This window comes from Xiphophorus maculatus, chromosome 17 (assembly GCF_002775205.1).
Source record: "Xiphophorus maculatus strain JP 163 A chromosome 17, X_maculatus-5.0-male, whole genome shotgun sequence".
Taxonomy (NCBI): domain Eukaryota; kingdom Metazoa; phylum Chordata; class Actinopteri; order Cyprinodontiformes; family Poeciliidae; genus Xiphophorus; species Xiphophorus maculatus.
In genome coordinates, this window is record NC_036459.1 from 13,104,383 (window position 1) to 13,121,745 (window position 17,363).

Here is a 17,363-nt window from a genome sequence, read left to right on the forward strand (position 1 = left end):
TTCATGAAAACCACAGGGTTAGACTATGAGAGCAAGGACAGAGATGGTCGATGAGGAGACGGGGGGGATGGGAGGGTTAGTCAACCATTCATCCAGGTGGAATCAGAAGGAAAAGTGTTGTAAAGTCAGGAATGTCTGATAAGCGGCGAGTTGCGGTGACTTGAGTGACTGTCAGGCCGTTTGTTTACCTGAGCTGTAGCTGTCGGTGGAGGACTGGGAGATGGAGCGGGACAGAGAGCGCCGGCCGATCTTAGACGGGCGCTTGTTGAACTCCTGTTTCTGGTCTGCAAACTGGATCTGAGGAGAAGACAAAGAACAGGGATTCAGAACTAAAATGACACTTGAGACGCATGTAAAGCTCAAGTGCTGTCATACGTTAGAGATTAAAAACATCAAAATCTTGAAATTAGAAAACATCTTTGGTGGAACTATGTGGAATGAGTGTATGGCTACTCATTAGCAAACACGCAAAGTTTTAGAGTTCACAACACAACAGATCGCTCTAGTGGAATCTGTTGACATCAGGTGTTGTTTGTGAGCATAAACCTTTTCAGGTATTAAAAAAAAACAGTTTCACCACAGATTCTAGTTTTTTATTTATTTATCCATAGACCATGCTAATTCTACCAATAACCGCTCCCTTCAAGGGGTCTTTCAGCACAATTTACCCATAAGGACAAGCAGCAACGACTTGTTTTTTCTCTCAGCCAAATGAGAGACATGTTTAGTTGTTTTAACTTCCCCTCCAACCACCATATATGTACCTTTAGCTTTAAGTGATTTTTGTGCTGCAAGAAAATTCATTGTAGATGAACTCCCTCAAAAAAAAAAAAGACCCCAAAAAGATTTTAGAAGTTACATTAGTGCAGCTAAACTAAATAAAAGGCATTGGTTATGTGTAGAAAAGTGAGATTTACACAAATTTTCTTGGTTTTAAAATAAACCGGACTGCTTCTAAAGGCGGAATTTGGGAACGTCTAATCTGCGCCTTATTATACTTTTCATTCAAAAGTTTGGTCTTGGTTGGCCACTGGTTTATGGAGGGGTTTTATCCTCTCATGTATGTTTGGCAAAATACTATTTTCATTGAATTACTGTGAGCTACAAGCTTGAACAAATTTGTGAAGGAAAAGTTATAAAACTCTTGAGACTTTTTTTTAAATCAATAAATGTCAGCTTTTAAAATAAAAAGTTACAAAATCAAAACAATAAAAGGCAACCAAAGACGACAGAACAGCAGCAACGTCGGTGTGCGTACAGAGAGCCTAGCTTTGAGTTTTCACTCTCTTTGAAAGATAAAGCAAACAATAACTTTATTATCAAATCAAACAAGGCCACACAAGGTAGCACAGTCATACTAGCTCTTTGAAATGAGGCCACGCTCTGCAGCCAGACCACTAAACCGAGCATGATCCTATCACTTTCTTTCCACTCTTGCATCAGAGCTGATAGCCAGACGCATCATAATTCATGCTGATAGTTGTTCAGAGAACAAATGGCTAACCTATTAGGTAATAAATCCTGCAAGAAGGACTAAACATCCGAGTGGATGAGAATTAAATGCCAGAGACTGAAAAAAAAAAAAGATTGCTGAATGCCAAACAGAATTTAGAGCAATATTATTATTATTATTATTATTATTTATATAAAAGGCAGAGGTTTTTGCTAATTCTACAAATGACAAAAGTTGCAAGAAGCTTTGGAGAGTTGATAAATAGCCACAGCGTGCGTCATACTTCCTCCCCTGGTTCTCCGTCAGTTCGTCTTTGAAAAAAGACTGTCCTTGAAGACAGGTTTATGAAACGCAGCGGAGCTAAATAACTCCAGCCACTCGATTGTTTTGAGTCCTGTCGCTACAATGCAGGCCACAGAACAGACACGTCTACTGCGCGACGTTACGGTGTGCAGAAAACAAGCCCGTGCGCGCGCACTTAGATGCACGCATGGAAAACAAAACTTTTGATCCCGAAATTGTCCAAACCCAATTTGAGCCATTTAACAAAAATCCCTCCTCTCACCCCCAAAGAGCCAGCTGAATGTTGGCGAATGCTCGCCATTAGCTGATGAGCGTTCTGTCGTCATTTCAGCTGTTCTGACAAACCGACTGACTCTCTTCTCATCCAGATGCTAACATAACAGGATCAGGTTCCAACAGGACTCTATAGTCCTGGCTAAAACAGCCATTATTCTCTCCTTACCCTTTTCACACAGGGCTCAAAGCTCTCTTCCTCCTCCTCTTCTTCAGACCGGTCACAAGTGTGGGTGTGAAAGAGTAAAAGCATAATGTGCTTCTGATTCATACCAACTTCAAATCTTTAAAGGTCAGCTTCTTTTTTTGTTTTTTTAAAGAAGGTCAAATATTCTTTTAGCCATTTTTTCTTCCTCTCCTTTCCCACATTTGTAATTTTTTATAAAGACTGGAGTCCCTTAGAAACTTGATGATATCCAAAGTTTTACAAATTCAACATCACCATCAAATCAAGACATCCTTAAAATTGTGTTTTAGCTGATGTTGACTTTATCTCTGGATCAGAGAGAAGAAGTATCACAGCACTGAGAAGATTAGAAGGAATTTTATTGATGCATCAGGAGCTACGGGAGTTTCTGAGACGCTGCTCTACATCACTTCTATCGCGGTTCGGTTTCCCTGACCCCCTCCCTAAACGGGCCACAGCGAGGCTTTTGATCAGCTCAGGTTTATTAGATGGATGTTGTCTGGCAAGAGCTCTGGATTGCACTAAAGGACTGAAGGTCGTTTTATGAGCTCGTGGGGAGTGTATCAAGTGCTCACATGCTTTTTTTTTTCTGCTTTTTTTTTTTTTGGGACAAGATTACCACAGATTAGATTACGATTTAGAACGGGGGGTACTGCCAGAGAGAACAGGACATTCGCTTTTCTGGGTCTGACCAAACTAACCCTTTCTCTGCCCAGTTCCACTGTGTGGATGTTTGGCATCTGTAAAGGATAAATCCTGAGAGAACTAATTTTAGGTAGAGATTTTTTAAAAATTAAATTCCCAAGATACCTGTGTGTTTCACGTGTGCATTTATGACTAATGGAGAAAATAATGCACCTGTTTGATGGGAATTCAAGTGATTTTCATTTTGATTTCTCCCCCACCTGTTTGTCCTTACTTTACAATATGGGTGCTGTGTATTTATGAGGCTGTTGGCGTGGAAACCCTGCATGTTAATGCAATATTAGGACCCGCGGGACACACCGGTGTGTCCAGGACAAAGGACATATGGCTTGCTGTGAGGTCTGGGTGACATTATGGCTCAGGGAGGATGATTAGGCCTCCTGCTACTTTTATCTAGCAGTTTGTAGTAAAAATGGTGGGCAAAAGTTACTGTAGTACAGAAACCAATTGTGAAACTAGCAACAAATACTACATAAGTTTGTCATACAAGTTTCTGATTATTTATGGGTTTGATTTTCTTTATATCAAAGGACCTCTATAACCTCTTTAATATCAATTGGGTCAGTTCATTCCAGGAAAGCCTGGCTTTCAAGATATTTTTATTCGCGCTGCAGGAGAAATTTAAAAATAACCCGCAGTTGTGTTTTGAGCTGAAACAAAAGGTTGACATCCGAGCGCGACCGCAATAAATCTATATCCTTTTAACTCTAAATGGATGCCTCAAAGCACCCATAGAAAAAAAATGGTCAATTACTCACTTCATCCAGGGGCTTCATGTCCCATCTGCTTATTTAACGGCACGACATTATGTAAGGATGCTCTAAACGCCACTAGAAATACTAGAAAGTCCCTGGTTGGGTGGAAACGCTTTAGGATAGAATCCAGCAGAGCTGGTTGGACACATTCAGACCAGCTGAGCAGCAAAAAGACCCGCAGCACAAAGCAAGTATCCCATCTTGGCAGTGTTAAAAACCCCCCCAAAAAAAAAACAGAAACCCCCAGTGGGGTAAAAGGAAAACGTAAACAAACAGACACAGATGCAGCTGCGATGTGATATGATGCTGCAAGGTGTTTCCCGTGACCCAGTACTGGCAGAGACAGGGCGGACTAATTCAGGAAACTGCCCTTTAAATAAAAAAAAAAAAAAAAAAACAACCAAAACGTTTTACTTGGTTTCTCTCTGTGGTGTCGGTGTCTACCTCCAGAGACTGAACATGCTGCTCCGACATGCTCTGGCATTTATCTATGAAGCTCAAATAAACGGTTTCAGATTACTCAGATTTTTTTTTTTCTTCTTAAAAATAAAATAGAGAAAATCGAGAAGATCTAAAAGGAAACAAAAACAAGAGGGGCAGCAATCTGTGTTGGACCACTGGATTTGAAATTGATATTCAAAAGGTCAAAATCTCTTTCTGGATAAAGTCAAAAGGTTTCAGAATGACTCGCAAAGTTTTTAATAAATTTGTTTACTACTAAATGATACTTCGTTTTGATTTGTCCGTACAACATAAAAACAGCAGAGCCTGAACAGTGGTTTTAATTACAGACAGACTCATATTCAGCTATTGAAAGTGTATCTCAAAGAGGATTGGACAAGGAAGGAAAAAATGAAATCAGATATTCAACAGTTCAGGTTAAAACTTGGCATTAAACACAGGAGGAGTTCTGCAAACAATGGACATCATTCACACAAACACGTTAAGACTGACAAGTTAACAAAGCTTTATTCATTTTCTGTTATTTCATAGCAATTGTAGAGAAAACCCTGATAATTGAAACCTTTCAATAATAGCTTAATGTGCCGCTTATCAAAACACAGACCACAATTATTATTTTTTTTACATTAAAAAGTATTAAAAAAAATATAACTGCTTCCTGGTTTGATCATGCAAAAAATTCTATTTTCTTACTTTTCTAAAGTATATTTAATTACTACAGGATATTTCAAGCAGGAAGAAGAAGGTCTGCTTGTCAAATGATCCACAGTTGTCTGTGTGAGACTGTATGTTCAGCTGCAACAATTGGAGACAAGCTGGCCTTTATAATAAAAAGGAATGAAAAACAAGTGCAAATGTCTTCACAGCTGTGATTCCTGCTGGCTTTCTGTGCAAATATCTTCCATCTAGCTTTCCCCCCCACCCCCTTCTACAATCAAAATTAGGATTGTGGTTGTTAAAATGGCAAATTTTTAAACCATAACCACAATGATTCACCTTATTGAGTAAAGTGGAAAGGTGTCGGAATCAAACGCGCGACAGCTGAGGCCCCACAAATATCTCAGAGTTTCAATCTATTTGTTTCTCAGAACATTTAGAAAACGTGCATCTATGATATCAGATGAAAATTGGATGAAATTGTCAGGACAGCCCAACAGGGAAATTGTGGCATGCACCACCAGCAGGATGAAAGATGATGTAGTAAATTACTAATCTGCAATTAGATGGTGATGCTCAAAATACAAAAATGGCCAATCTGTTCTAACTTTGTTTGCTGCTATGCACACTGCTGTTAAATTATGTTTTAGTCTCTAGCTGAGCAATTTGCAATCATACAGCATTGGCCAAAAAAAAAAAAAAGGGTTAGAAACAAATTTGTCTAGATTGCACTCCCATTTTAACATGAAATTCAATAATTGTCAACTCACTATGCAGATGCGTTTTAGAAAACCAAGTTTTGAAAACAATCATTCATTTCTCATCTTCTTGTCAAGTAATACCTTAAAAACTATTATACTTGCTGACAGTAGGAAAGTAAATTTTCTCAAATTTACTTGTTTTTCAGTCTTAATAAGATGCACAGTAAAAGAGCAAAGTATGACTGTATGTCTAAGCTCAGTCACGTGGGTTGGAAAGGTCTAAGCACAGCAGTCATTAAATTTTACAGCGTTCAAAGCAAACAACTAAATATATGAAGCAGAGAAGGAAATTTTGTGAATTAAAACCCTTTACAATTGCCCCCAACATACCCCCAATCTTCTGAAAAAATAAAAAAATGAATGCATTTCATGAGTTCCTATTAGAGATGGATAATAATCTATATGTGTTCCATTATTGCTGAAACTATAAACATTGTGAGAACATCGAGTTGTCTCACGATAATGAAAAACTTAATATACTTTAATTCACCAAAGTTGGCTGTGGTATTAAACCATATTGTTATTAATGGCAACATCTTTTCGGTTCGCCAAGATCACCACCAAATGCTGCTTCCCTGCTTTAGCTACATACACCAAACAAACAAACACCACTTGGCCGGCCCCCTCTGCTACTTCACAAATAAACAGGCGAAAAGATGGAAATAAACAGTTATTAATATCAGTTTTACTTAGCAGTCTGATACTGAGAAAATTACCAACATCAGTTGATACCAAAGTTAATGCTAATATCGTTCAGCTCCACTTTTCATTGCTACTATAATGTAGGGATGGACAACGTGCCTGAAAAAAGCATCTGAATGTAAGCATTTCATAACAGTCGATAGATAATTATTGATTCGTTTAATGTTTTAAATATGTGAAATATTACCAAACTGGTGATTGGACCTTTCCTGTTATATCCACCGTTTTCCATGCTGTTTTTTTTTTTTTTTTTTGAAGGCGTTGAGTAACTGCTGCTGTGGAAATTACTAAACAGGTTGTTGCTAAGTAACCAAAGAGTGAGTTAGTTGATGCCACTAACCTCGCTTAGCTGGTCATAAAACGTTGAACAGCTAAAGTTTTCCTACATCCCCCAGAATGCTGAGCGGATCAGTGAAATTATATGATCTTTCAGACGTATTACCGATTGATATTGATCAAGATCAAGTGTCTATCGTGTTAAAATCCTAAAAGCAAAAAAAAAAAAGAAAAGAGTTCAAAATTACATCAGTAGTTCACTATTAAAGGGCAACAACAGCAATAATGATAAATGAATAACCACTCCATCTGCTTTAAAGACTCTTGTTTATAGACCAGCACAAAAAGCTCCACAGAGGATTAGGAACATGGTCACTCAACTCCTCATATATTCCAAGCAAAGAGCCATCACATAAAGGCCTTGTATCTTGTGCCACAGATACAAGGCCCCCCAACAGGCAGTAAAATTGAGTCCAGTTGAGATGACAAGCTCATGCATTTTAAAGCATTCCTGTGTATGAGTAAAGCCCCACGAACCAAATAAAGGAGAACATAAAAAGAGAGTGGCTAGAAGAAGAAGGAGAGGGGAGAATTGTAATTTTCCACCTCTGTTTAAAATCCTCAGTCACTTACACAACATGTACACCTCACAGCCACATAAAAAAAAAAAGGCAAAACGTGTTTAATCTAGTTTCCTAACACACAGAATCAGTGGACAAACAAGCCGAGAGAACCGAGACTATAAGAGTACATGTTGTACTGGGTCACACGTCTCTGTCGATAATTGCTTGCTTGTTTTAGTCCTAGTTGACAAGAGCAACATCAAGTGCTTGCACCCCATCATTTGTTGAAAAAAAAAAAAAAAACTACAGTCAGTCTAAACAGATCCAGAGCCAGCTGGGCCACCAGAGAGCTGAAATAAGAAGATGCTGGGCGACAAGACACAGGTGCTATATACGGTTGAACGAGGAAATCAGTTCATATTTTTCTCGCAGCATAGACAAAGAAACAGCTAACCACTCTTCTTTGACAAACTAGGAAGCTGACAAAAGCTCAGTTTCAGTGCAGTGCAATTACACGAGATTAGCCAACAAAGTTAAAAGTAGACCAGGCAGGCTGAGTGGAAGGATGAGTGCTCCAGAATCAAAATGCCAATGGACTCTTAATAGCTCTGTCTGTTTGGATGGCGTTAGCCAAAAAGCCTGGAAATGGCGTGATAGCAGTTAAAAGCCTAACGCCACAGACAAAAATCACAAAGTATCCTGAAAGCTAAATCCTAACAGAGCTTCTGTCAGACTATCTCTAATCTGAGACGGAGACTTTAAATGGAGAGTGAAGCCAACGAGAGCCAGGTCAGAAAATGAAACAGATCATCATAATCAATATCACACTGTAAAAGATGAACAACATGCCCAAACTGTGTGCATGACTCTATGGGTGTCGATCTAATTTAAATAATTTAGGGTTAGGGGCCTGTTGCAATAATATCTCCAATACAAGGTTCCCACAACATTATCATGACACATTTCTATACTCAGTTTTCTAGAAATTTATGGGTGGATATGTTGGACAGAAAGATGGTGTGATGGATATTTGACAGATGGGTGGAAGGGTAGATAGATGGCTGGCTAATATATGGATGGATAGATGGCTAACCAAACGGATGGTTGCTGAATCAAATGGATGGATGGATGGCTAGCTAATCAACAAATGATGGGCATATGGATAGAAGGATGATATGGATAAAGGAAGAATGAATAATGGACAATAGGATGATTGGAGGGATGATTACATAGAGGAACACCCTTCCACATAGCGGAAGTGGAAGGGTGGATCAATGGATAAATGGATGAATAAATGGAAACAATTTTTAGGAATTGAGAAAAGAGATGTCAGGAAACACAACTATGTTACCATCTGCTCCTTATTCTGTTCGCCCAAATATGAGAAAAACCAAACTCCCTCACACTGAAGTTGCATTACGACAAAGTTGCACCTCTGAGATCGGCCGTCGTCGGAAATAGTACCACTCACTTCAACTTACCTAATTATTCACTTTACATTTAGTCCCTACCAACTGGTTCAGCTTAATTATCTTGGTAGTTTCCTAATTATTTTTGCTCAGTTTCTCAATCCATGTCACGTAATATACAAATTACTCCTGGTGCGCAAATAAATCTCAGTAATGCGTCACCTTTTTCTAAAAACGTACTAGCCGGTGGCAGCAAGGTGCTCAACAGACCCACTGACGCAAAAGCGTATTGTCGGGACATCTTGTTACCTGCACACTCGGCCTTGGCAAAAAGACCTTTTAGTTTCTCCAATCTTTTAGGCCTGCAGGAGGGTCTCACAAGACAAAACAGCAGACGTCTTGTTCTTTAGCTCTCTGCCACAGTGCTCTGTGGAGGACTTATTCAGGCTTTCTTTTCATGTTGGTCACGTCAGCCTCTCCCTCCCTCTACTTGAACTAAAAGTAGCGAGCAGACAGCTAATTTTGACCATGTTTTTAACAACCTCTCGGATGCCACATCTAAGACTGGTTAGGCCGTTTCAAGTTTTTCCAAATGCTATTCCTGGTTTACCATTTTTGTGTTTGTGAAATTATACTTATATATATATATATACATATATATCACCAGAGACAGTGAAGGGCTTGTATTGTTTTAAATCTGATTCTGTTTCAAAAAACAAGGGTTTCCTTAATTGGAATCTTCTATAATGCATTTTATTTAAAAACTTTGCCCACTGGTCAGAGTAGAAAGCGTTCTGCATTCAGATCGTCCACCTCTAAGTTAGTTATGGGCTGTTTAAGGCAGTGGCAGCCAAACGTTTGGCCGTGAGGATGAAAATCGTTAAATTGAAAGCACATGCTGGACACAATTTATTTATTTATTTTTTTAACAAGATTTTTAAAACAGTGTGCCATTATTTTTCTGCTCAATAATAAACTAAAAATTACTATTTTACTGAAAAGCAACTGAATGGTATTTTTATATAAAAAAACTGATCAGTAAATCATCGGAGATACAAAGATTTTTTTAAAACGTCTTACAAGATTGCATCAGAGTAAGGCAGGCAAACAGTTGATTTTTTTTCCCCCCGTTGGGCTGATTTGCTTTCAAGGAAAAGCAGGTCAACAATTGTGGTTGTAGTTACTCCAAAATTAAGATGAACTCAACAACTTTGGTAATAAATAGGATTTTTTTGCACTTCATATATTTTTAGGTATAAAAAAGGTGAAAAAGCATCCATCTGCATCAAACAATATTTTGTGTTGCAGACACAAATTGTACCAACTACAACCATAACTAAATCTACCGACCATTAATCTATTTGTATTGTCTACAGCGACTTAAAATCTAACTAATTAAATCTTCCCAACTGTAATAAGGTTTCAACAATCAAAACAATATTATTTAGCAACAGTATAAATAGCTATTGATTTTCTGTTTAAATAAAAGTAATTCCATTATGTTACACCAGACATAAAGAGTTTAAAAAAAGGCTTCTGCAGTCAAGTTGCATTATTAATTGGAGTATTAAGGCATAAAGCGCAAAGTGGTAAAAAGTTGTCACAAGCCTAACTCCCACTACTCTAAGTATTTGCACAAAACACAACATCTATTTTATATCTTTTCTTTTCTAATATAAAACAATGTGAAGAAAATGTGCTTTTTACCAGCAGTCTATTATAACAAGACTGTTCTGCCTTTCAGTAGTTTACAAAATCCAGAAAAAATATGTATGTTGTTGTATTATATTGAGAGACTCTCATACCACCCCATGCATACCCTCAGTATGCGACTGTGAAGGTCAGAGGCAGTCTGAGTAAAACGTGAGGTCAAAGTTTAGTGAATTACATTTCCATAGAAGAATCAAAACTGTTTTTGTTTCTGAAGTTGGAAGTAACACAGATGGGAGGCTGTGCTGCACACAACCAAACAGATTCTGGAAAATCTTCCGAGCAGAGACAATGGTCCTGAACTCTAAGACCAGAGAAAAAAGACCAGACACATTTCTGGACATAGACATAAACGAGCGCAGGACTTTGGCAAAAACACACTTGGCAGTCGATAAAAAGACTCCATAGCTGGAGCTCTCACACAGAAAGGGAAAAAACAACCTGCAAATACATGCCTCCATGTTGAAGAGCAGCAGTGGGAGGCAACAGTGATCCTGCTGTTATGACCCTGACCTGACATTTACCCCTAGCAAAGCAAATGTGGCGCTACATTCCAACAATGGTCCACATATAACAAGTATCTCCTGTATAAAAGGGTTTATGCGGCAGCCATTATGAGTAATAAAACAATCCAGCTCCATCAGGACGGGTTGATATCTGAATACCAGAACCAATAAAGGGAATAGTAGAGAGGGGGGAAAAAGAGCTAGCGTGAGTTGAAGCGTGTTTCCATATCAAGCGTGCTGCCCCAGGGAAAGCTGGGATATAAGAACATTTCCTCCTGATTTATATACAGAGACATCCTCTGACTCTACATAATGACACACATGGACAGAAACTCAAGTCACGATTCACATGCCCTCACATAACCCGTTACCACACGTACGCAGAGCCCAGGCTCAATCAGCACCGGCCCAACACATGCCCAGCTTTGCCTCAGCCGTGATGCTCCAACAATGCTTTCTAACCGCGGATGGTATGCAGAGTGATCTGCAAAGAGCACTCCGTGCCGAAGCAATCCCACTTCCTCCGATATGGTCCGATAGTCACAGCAGAGAGGCCTGGGACACTGATACCAGGCAATGAATGATGGGCTTAGTAACAGATTAAACCCTGATTATTTGACACAGACGGGGAAGAGTACATCAGCAATTACATTCAAAACTTTCCACTGGTTTCCTCCCCGCCCCCCCCACTGCAGAAGCTGGACAATGGCCAAAACTGAAAGTTTCGGCCGTCCTCAAAACAGTTTGTTTTCCATTCATTTCATAGTTCATAGCGTTTTTGACATTCCTTTATAAATTGAGCGGTATATTCCAGTTGCTACTTCTCTCAGTTGCATAACCGCGTTCTGTTGCTCGTGTAGACCAAACCAGGGCACAATTTGGAAACCCAATGATCAGTCAGTGATGGAGGTCAAATAAGCTCCATTTACACAGACAGCAAAGTGATCGCTCATTGCTCCCATCGACCCAGTCCTTTAAAAGGGTTATCCCGTCTGCCTGTCTTCAGATTCCAGTTCTGTATTCAGATCAAATCGCCGATAATTCATACCCAAGATAACTTGGCTTTTGTATAAACTTATAAAGTCAGACCTGCATATACAACACTTCCACCAGTTTATGCTTTTCGCTGCATTTTACCAGTGGTAACAAACCTCATCTAGAATTAGACACAAATGGATTGGTAATGTATATTATTAGGCTAAATATAGCTATTAATTTCTAAAATATTAAAGGATTAACTGTAATTAATTAAGAAAAGGAAAAATAATAAGTCAGTCTTATTTGGGTTTTTTTCTAATTTTGCTCTTTCGAGTTGCCAAAAATAGCATCAGTCATTCCCTGAGGGGGAAGTATGATTACATCGAAGGCGCACAGCAAGGGGAGGTTCTGCTCTATTTCTGAACAAAGCCATTACTGGGTCAGTGGTCTACGTTTAATTGGGAGTGTGAAGTAATTTGCCAGTGGTTTATAGCTTTCATTTATTCATTTTCTTTTGTTTTAACCACCTATGTCAAACAATTACAGATTAATAAGAGAGTTTTGCTTCCTATTTTGGAATATAGCCCTCTCGACTTTCTAACATGTCTCGTCCACTCTAAGAGTGACATTTTTGGACGCATATGGAAGCCCTTTTTTGGACTATGCTGAAGGACACATGTCCATCATCCTGTCTCGAGCATTTATAAATGCTTATATGTGGACTATATAATGATGGAAGTACTGTATGTATGCCCCATATCTTATCTTTTCTTTTTGTCTCTTGTGGACTGCACTGCTGAGCTTTTGTTCTGTGTTATGTTATTAAACAAAAAATTAATAAACATATCTGTAAAAAAAAAAAAAAGGGTTTTGCTTCCTTTATAGTTTTTAAAATCCTTTACTGCTAGCATGTTTAGCAGTGGAGCAGAAAAATAAGCTTAATAAGTTGGTACAAGGCTCTAAGATTAGCAAGACTAGCCTTCTGTTTTTGTAACATCTTTGGCCAAATAGCTCAATTATAGAACATTGACATGTAGATGTGGTCAAGTGTGAATAAGAGCAAGGAGATATTCATATTTTACACACTTTGAACACCTCCGGTAATGTCCATTGTATCACATCTTTTAATCTTTATGTCTCCAAATCAATTTCCTCTCATCTTTGCTGTTGCCTAGTCAGATTTACCAGACCTGAATCTAAACTACAGTTTAGATCATTTACCAGACCACTGGAAAGTAGTGAGTCATAATTTAAATTACATACATACTGGATTTTATTGAAACCTGCATTTGTTTTGAAATGACTCCAAAAGCCTTCCCTCAATTTGTGTAAAGCCACAATTTTTCATATTTGATCTTTACAAAGTTCCCAACTTTCCCCAATACGCCGAGTTTCAGGCAATCCAGGAAGAACCATTAAAACCAATCTGCTTTAAGCTGCCGCATCAAAACCACCACTTTTCCTCAATCCTGACCATTATTAAAAGCGTCATATACCTTGAACCCATCAAAATACTTTCTGCAACCTTCACTTATTACAAAAGAGTCATTTTCACCACACTTCCAGAAGCCCAAAGACATTTCATGACTTCATAACTATTCCGTTCCACCCTGGAGTTCATTCAGCTTATTCTCTCACCAATGAATGAACTTTTCACCAGTTTGTAAAACCAGTTTGCATGCCAAGGTGCTAGATTTTACAAACCTTTGGACATGGAAATGGGAATGTGGTGTATCTCAGCTTGTATGCCTAAGTTTGACCCAGTTTAGGGAATATAAACATCTCTTTCAAAGCTCTGCAGTATTCAGGCATGAGCAGCTACACTCTCCATGTGCCAGGAGCTACTGGTTAGGCCTGACTAATAGGAAGTGAAGCAGACAGATGGATGCGTGGGGGATAAGGGGTGTGGGGGTTTGTTTCAGGCTTTGTGAGGCCTCTTTTGTGAGGCAGCACTTTTTGCACATAATGTCGCCTCTTTGTTCGCAAGCATCGCTTCAGAACGTGGCTGCATTCCTCTTCGTCCTGTGTAGGGAGTTCAGTGATAATGTTTCCTGATCCTCGTGTATCTCAACACCAGGGCCAACGAAGCTCTAACTCACACACACACACACACACACACACACGCACACACAACAACCTGGTCGGCACCCACTTGTTCAACTGAAACTATGGCGGCTTCCAATAAGCTAGAGCCTTAGAATCCCCCCTTTCCCTACCTTCACTGCTCATTTTTTGCTTCAGGGAGCTGAAACCTGCTGTAGGAGGATTTTGATGGAAAGATGTGTAACTCAATGAGCTGTAACGACGAGCCAGGAAATCTAACAGGGAAGTCAGAGTTGTAGATGTATGTAGGAGGTTCAGGGAAGCACAGACACAGTTACTGCCAGTACTAGCGACTCTCTTTACGTTTTCTTTCAAACGGTTCGTCTCCAGCTACCGCCACCACCAATGTGCCGCCTGCTCTGTGTGAGGCACACCGACCGCTTCAAAGCCTGTACAGAACATTCTGCTGCCTTCTTTATTTTTTTTAAAGCTTTTTATACGCCGCTAAATTTTTCCTCCATGTGCAGACACCAGCAAATGACAGGATACTAGAGCAAAGATTATAAAGAGTTTGCCGTCTCCTGCCTTCTGCCTGTCTGCACCCAATCCGCTCCGATGGAAGACTCACGCATAGGATTCACCCGCTTTTTCCGTTAAAAAAAAAACCTTTAAAATAAGTTTTACTGCAGTTCAAGGTTCCTTATAGTTAAGCTTGATTTCAACAGGTTGTCTTAACAACACACCACTGCATTCAACGTTCTGAAAAATTTGTACCTGTAGCTTTTTCACATTTTGACGTGTTTCCAACACACACTCAATTATTTTGGAAACTGACGCGAGTGTGACATACCTTTACAACCATAATGAAATCATTATTCGATTAGCAAATTGAGTCTACCTGTGTGCGAGTTCCTTTCAGCATAAATGCAAGCTGTACTACCGCAGAGGTTTGTTGGGTAACATTAGTGAACAAACAGCATCACGAAGACCTAAAAAACACAACAGCGTTTCTCCAGGTTTTACCAATTCAAATTTAAGAATTTTCAAGATCTTTTTAAGACCATTTTGAATGGAATTGAAGACCTCCATCTCCACAGAAATGTACAAACATTGTCCTGCATATAGCCATGATAGAAGTAAAAAAGCCAGCTAGCTAGCAAGGGTATGTTAGCAGCTAGTTAGTGGTAGCCTCAACCATCTCAAGTAGATGTCTGAGAGCAACTTAAGCTTTTGCAGACAGAAAAGTCCAGTGAGAAAAAAAAAATACGTAGAGTATACAGTGAACCCTCGCTATGTCGCAGTTCACCTTTCACGGTCTCGTGCTTCACGGATTTGCTTCTTGCATTGTGTTCTGCATTCTGATTGGCTAAACAGTCTCTCCGCTTCTTCTCTACCTGTGTGTCAACAACGTTGCGGTTTAATATGTACACCTACTAAACAGCTTGCCAAATTTAACATAATCGATGGTGGCATGTCGGTTTATAAGAATCTTTTTGCCCAGAAGAAAGAAGAGCGACAACAGCTACCGATAACTATGTTCTTCTCTCGAAAAAACACACCTGCACCGCGGGCTTTAGAAGAAAAAAAAACGCTACAGAGCGGAGTCAGGATGCAGCGGCTCAGTCAGAAGAGCAGTGAAATACACGGGAGTCACTATTTCTCCTACTGTACTTTGTTTTTCTTTTTTTCATAATCATTTTTTATTTTCTCCCGTTCTAATCCAATAACTCAGGTCGCGGTGGGGGGGTTGCTGATCTCCGTAATTCGGGCACGGGAATCCGCCTTCAGTTCGTATTAAAATGATTATTTTAAAGTACAGTAGTTATTTGTAAAAAAAAAAAAAAAAATGTTTATACAGTAGTTTTTGTTAAACAAATATTTGGGCCTGTAAAAAGGTTTTGTTCTTTGGTTTCAATGTATTATGGAGCATTTCATTGTATAATAATTGTAAAAAAAATAAAGGTTACTACTTCGCGGATTTCGCCTATCACGGGTTCTTTTTGGAACGTAACCCTCGCGAAAAATGAGGGTTCACTGTACAAGATTAAATAGTTCTGTCAAGACTAAATTTAAGACCTATAATTAGCATATGAAAGCCAACATACTTTAACGAATTTCAGATATTTTAAGGTTTTAATTTAAGATACACAAATTTAAGACTTATTAAGAATGCGCAAACACCGTCAGGGAGAAAGCAGGTAAGGTTATAAAACAATAAACCAAGCTTTGAATGTCTCACAGAGCTCTGTTCAATCATTCATCTGAAAATAGAAAGAGTGCGACACGACTGCAAACATACTAAAGCACGACCATAAACCTAATCTGACAGATAAGGGAAGAAGGTGGAATTAGTTAGAGGCATCCAAAAAGCCCATGGTAACACTGAAGGAGCTGCAGAGGTCCTTAAGTTTACGTTGGTGAATTGTTGATCGAACATCCTTTAATCTACAGCTCTAACAGTTCGCTCTGTGGACTTTGCACGTCAGGAACATCCCTTCGACCTTTGCCCCCTTGCTTGAGGTGCAGAAAATTTTAAATAATGAGAGTTGCACCAGATCAAATCTGCCAATATTCAACAATAGGGTGGGAGAAAAAGAACCTAAGGAGGATATGAATTCCTAGTAGACAACTCAAACTATCCAATTAGCGCTCATCCGTGTTTCTTTTAGTGACATTTTAACATAACTATTCTCTGTTTTCACATTTATTAAAAAATAAATAAATATGCATATTTTTTGTGCATGCAAATAATTGTAAAAATCCATGTGTGTATATGCTTCTGTTGTTCAATGTCATTCAGGTGATGGCAGAAATGCCAAATGTAAACAAGGCCTCAGTTGTGCATTCCACAAATCTGGCTTTTATGGGAGAATTGCAAAAAAAAAAAAAAAAAAAATCAAACCAAAAGGAAATCATAAGATGTCACATTTAAAACTTTGCCACAAGCCATGCCAGAAAGACAGCTGATATAGAAGACGGTGCTCTGGTTAGGCAAGATCACATTTTGGCCTTGCTATGTGTGATGCAAATGCAGGGCTACCGTGGAAGAAAGAAAAAGGGCCTAGTCAAAGTCTAGACCAGTGCTGGTAGCTTAGTTCATCAAATCACAAAAAAACAGGGAAGATTTAAGAAAGAAGAGATCTAGATGTACATTAGTTTGATTTTTAAAACATTTCTTAACAGGTTTTTATGACTCAACCCAGATTTATTTTTGTACCACTTACAGCTGGATTTTTATGCTCTTACCATGTCAAGTGGTCAGACTTCTATTTTTATTTTGAAATGTGTTTTGGCGTCCTCTAAACCCGAGATCAAATGTTCTGTTGGAGCCACTAAAATCAACTAAATACGGACTGTGATTTGCCGACGCAGGCTGAGAGAAACTAACTGGAGTAAAGTACCGACGGTCAATTCACCGAGTGGCTCCAAGTGGCACAGATAAAGATGGTTTGGGAGGTGTGAACTGACACCTGGCTGTTTACACAAAGAAAGAGAGAGAGAGGACACACAGTCTGCTGTGTTTAGGAACAGAATAAGACTGTGAGGAGGACAGACAGAGGAAGTGTCGGGTTTATTTTCAGAAGTCTCCCCCATCATTTGGAAAGCACTACAGAGCGATT

At 39.0% G+C, this 17,363-nt stretch overlaps 1 protein-coding gene across 2 annotated transcripts in view; it reads right to left on the reverse strand.

Annotated features, from left to right (window-relative positions):
• Window positions 1-17,363, reverse strand: part of LOC102228098 (putative adenosylhomocysteinase 3) — a 36,466-nt gene that overhangs the window by 12,368 nt on the left and 6,735 nt on the right. For both annotated transcript variants that reach the window (XM_005797202.2, XM_005797201.2), the window contains exon 2: window positions 189-297. In XM_005797202.2, coding sequence (XP_005797259.2) covers window positions 189-297 — 109 coding nt within the window. The remainder of the gene's footprint in view (window positions 1-188; window positions 298-17,363) is intronic.